Raw genomic sequence first — 4,178 nt, forward strand, 5'->3', positions numbered from 1 at the left:
GAAAACTATCTGTAAAAGAGTATTTGTAATGTTTGGGGAAACGAGTGCTATGTTTTTTAAGGCTTATTCCTGCAGTTGGATCATTTTACATTCTCACTATTTTTTATTAAACAATAGAATTCAAGTAAATCTCTGTTTGTAAGTTAATCTTATTTGTCTTTTTTTCTAGTTGAGGCTTTAGCCATTTAAAGATAAGGGTTTGAAAAATGTGTGCAAATAAGGGTTATTATGGCATTTATATATAGGTGAGTGTTGTAAGGATTTCAGTTGTGCTATTTCCTACTCTGCAAGCAACAAAATCAGTTAAGAAATAAGGACATACATTAAGTTTCATGTACATTATAAGCATGTTTTAACGGCCAATTTCTTATTTCTTTCTAGGTACGCACATTTCTCATTTAAGATAATGGCATCCGTTACAGTGCAAGGAAATGTTGACATCCCGGTCATCTTCAGATTAGGAATAGCATCACTCAGCTATTTTAATGTTAGATATTTGTTTGTACATGGAGAGCTTTATATTCCGTAATGTATTAAGGAACGATATTTGTAATGGAAGAGAAATGTCTTGTTAGGATATATAGGTGAATGATACTGGGTATATTTAAACAGGGTAACTAACAGGAATTGATGTCGGTCTTCGCAGAGCAAGGTTTATTTGATCCGACTGGTGTTTCACTGCCAGACTTTTTTCTTTTTTTTCTATAAATGACCAATACATTCGTGTTTGTTGTCAGATGAGAAGGCTTGTTGATTCCAAGTAAAGTATAATCAGATGGCTATATTTTTGACAAGGTGAAAATGAAGTATGAGGAACATTTTCAGAGCATATGTATTCCATATTTTCACTGTAAATCTTCCTCAGGAACACATGTTCTTCATGTCATCTGGAGGAAGACTTATTGGCAAAATGTTTAATATGTTTGCTCTGTAATAATGTTTTCATTTTATTCTGGATTTGAAGAATGAGGTTTGAATAACAATGGGAAAGATATCTGGAAAGTTTTCAATAAGTTTTGGAATTAGTTTAGTCTTAGAGTTGCAGAGAAAAGAAGCTTCACTAGTGTGAATTAGAAGAATTATTCACAGAGAAATATATGAAAAGTAAACTGTTGTAGATTCTATTCATATTTTTACACAGACTTGTTTTTTATTCATTTTTAAATTTGTTTCTTCCTTTCACGGACAAAAAAATTATTTTGAGGATATGGTGGCGCACCGGAGAACCATCAGTAGTCTTTTTTTATGAAGAGTTTTATGGGCTGTGAGATGCTAGAATCACTGATGCTATTTAGCACTTGACTGTATGGATTAACCTGCTTCTTAGTATATGTATATAAGTAAACATCCTTTGAATTGCTAAATGCCAGGTTGATATACACTTTTGTAATCACAGTCTTCGATGTCAGTCTATCTTGGTTATAGAGAAATATAATCAAATTGTAGCCTGAGGATCAGTTATTCTAATATTATTACCTTTGGCATGTTTAGGAGTTTACATCTGAACTGTTTTTTTCCTCTTATGGTATAATTGTCATGGATTGATGACATTAGAGTAACATGAGGAGGAATGTAGAGATTTTTATACATTTGTTTTCAAAATTCAGATCTAGAAACATGGATTACACTTGCCATTCTATGTTCAATTTTTTCCATTATTTTTACAAATTGTTACAGCAAAGCTATGCACATGTGAGTACAATGAATGTACATTCATGCACAGTCACTTCTGTATGTGCATATACATGTTCACAATATATGAATGAATGCAAAACAATAGCAAGATAATAATGAAAGACTTGATGGCTGTCAAAAACTGATCAAGGTTAGTACATATCTATTCTAATTCCTTTAATTTTCTATTCACCTCCATCTATGCCCATTCAATACCAGCTCTTCTGTTTAAATACAATGCTGTGTTCCCTTCGTCTGAAAATATTTCAGCACGTAAGGCAACTAAAAGACAGTCCTGTAACTCCTTTTAACATTCCAATATCACGGAAAGGGAATAAATACCCCCTTAATGCTAGGTGCGATTGTCAAAACTGTCATGACATGTATCATGGTTACTTAGCAACAAGGGGTTAAGTAAACAGAAAGAGGGTGCTTTATAGCAAAAAGAATCTTGTCTGTACCACAAATGAGTCATTAGATACATTTATCATTTGCAAAGCCCCAGTATCTTTCATTAATAGATACTTTATGTTAGTATCTACTCGGTTCTGTACCTACAACTTATTAGAATATGAAAATAACCCATTTTCTCGTGCAAGTGCTTTCATGAGGGCAATGCTTTGGTTACATTTAAAATGTTGCCCTCCAGACTTTCAGCAAATTGAAACACCACATTCTTATTCTTTCACAATTATATGAAGCATATTAAGAGGTAGTAGATTTTAATTTCAGTTATTATCAATATACATGTATTCTTATCATGGACAAAAGTTTTATGAATGAATATGTAATTCTTATAGTTATGCAAATGAACAGGCATTAGCATTGCAATACCATGAGAATATCATGAGAATGAAAAATCTGAGAAAGAGACAGAGACATCAGCTTGAGTGCTCCTACTGGCATGGATACTTTTGGGTTGTAATTTGAAACGTTTGCTGACAAAATTGAGCTGAAATATAATACCCAAGGCAGATATTTTGGTTACCTTCTGTCAGTATGAATTACTGTATTAAGTAAAAAAGTAATTGTTATGGTTGATAGTTGAAAGAGTAGGAGCATTAATAATGATTAAATTCTTTTTCTGAACTTTTCTAATGTCATATTTGATTTTTTTATTTGATTTTCAGTAAAGGAATGCTTCTAATTGAGATTTACATAAAAAACTCCTTTTTTTATAATCCAGTGAGTACTATCACTACAAGGACAGGTTTAGTTCCTCATAGTGAGTATATCTGATAGAACATGGTATTTACTCTTTCACAATGTTAAATTGCTCTTGATTTTGTTAAAATGTTGGAGTTCTCTATTTACATGGCTTTATTTTATTCAGTGCATAGCAAATGCAAGTATAGAATTGATCATTATAATAGAACCCAGCCAGTGACTTTATTGAACTTCTGAAAGAAAGAAGTAAGGCATGATTTGTAATATCGGAACTATGTGCACAGTCTTGTAACCTCGTGCCAGAATCACTTGGTTTCATAATATAGAAATTATATCACATCTAAAACAGTTTGCTACAGTCATGTCCATTATCCATTCCTGTATCGTCCATTACTGTGCCGAGAACATTAATTTTGTAATGACTAGGAAGAAACCTGTTATGAAATGCCATTATATTTCAAAACATACAAATACAGTGGGTTGTCTTCAGTTTTTGATGATAAGCACCATCTATTCAGGACAAATTAATCCATGAACAAGTCTGAAGGGATAAGCTCATATTACTATATATTACTGGTATTTTGTGCCCAAGTTATCATATGGACAGCTAATTTTGAATTTCATAGATGTGCAGAAGGAAAGTTTTTCTTGTATCTATTTTTATAAGCAATATAACTATCTATTGTGTTTTTACATGGACTTTTATTATCCCTGTTTAAATGTTCTGGAAAAAAAGGGTGAATATAATTGATTTATTTTAACTTTTTGAAAATTGAGGATGTGAACAAAAATATAATTTATTAAAAAATTATACAGTATGTATATGTATACACGTGTGTCTGTGATTAATTTGTTTATTGTTTGCCTTATCAATAGGTAATTTTATCAGTGGTGTATGTTCTTGTAATTTTTTACACTCTCAACCAGCTGAAAAAATGAAATTACTAATATAATTATACAGTATTACAAACTAAAATCTAACAGCATATTTCCATATGCATTAAAAAAAACTGAAAGTATGCAGTTAGATTAAGCATGGGTTTTACAATTCCTATTCATTTAAAATATGGTAAGGAAACGAATAGAATTGACCGCACTGTGTAATTTCCCCCCGATACCCATTGCATTGTTTATTTGGGTAGAATGAACTTAGGGATTGAGAACTCTCTCTCACTTCGCTCCTGTCATCCTTCACTAAGAAAGTCTTTAGCCATCAACGACCCTTGAGTCAGTCTTAAGGTCCCGGTTATCACAGTCTTGCCAACACAACTATTTGTTGGGATATTTTGATTACCATTTCTCTTGCGTGTTGGCATCACTGAAAGTCTCTCGGGGTC

At 32.2% G+C, this 4,178-nt stretch overlaps 1 protein-coding gene across 3 annotated transcripts in view; it reads left to right on the forward strand.

Moving 5' to 3' along the window:
• LOC147470685 (uncharacterized) overlaps positions 1–3,534 on the forward strand; it is a gene marked incomplete at its 5' end in the record, with an annotated part of 15,738 nt that extends 12,204 nt beyond the window's left edge. For all 3 annotated transcript variants that reach the window (XM_086543588.1, XM_086543590.1, XM_086543589.1), the window contains 1 exon segment: positions 382–3,534. In XM_086543588.1, coding sequence (XP_086399714.1) covers positions 382–402 — 21 coding nt within the window.
• Positions 3,535–4,178: the final 644 nt, after the last annotated feature.

Source organism: Penaeus japonicus, unplaced genomic scaffold (assembly GCF_977035675.1).
Source record: "Penaeus japonicus unplaced genomic scaffold, GWHDUDI00000001_assembly GWHDUDI00000013, whole genome shotgun sequence".
NCBI classification, from domain to species: domain Eukaryota; kingdom Metazoa; phylum Arthropoda; class Malacostraca; order Decapoda; family Penaeidae; genus Penaeus; species Penaeus japonicus.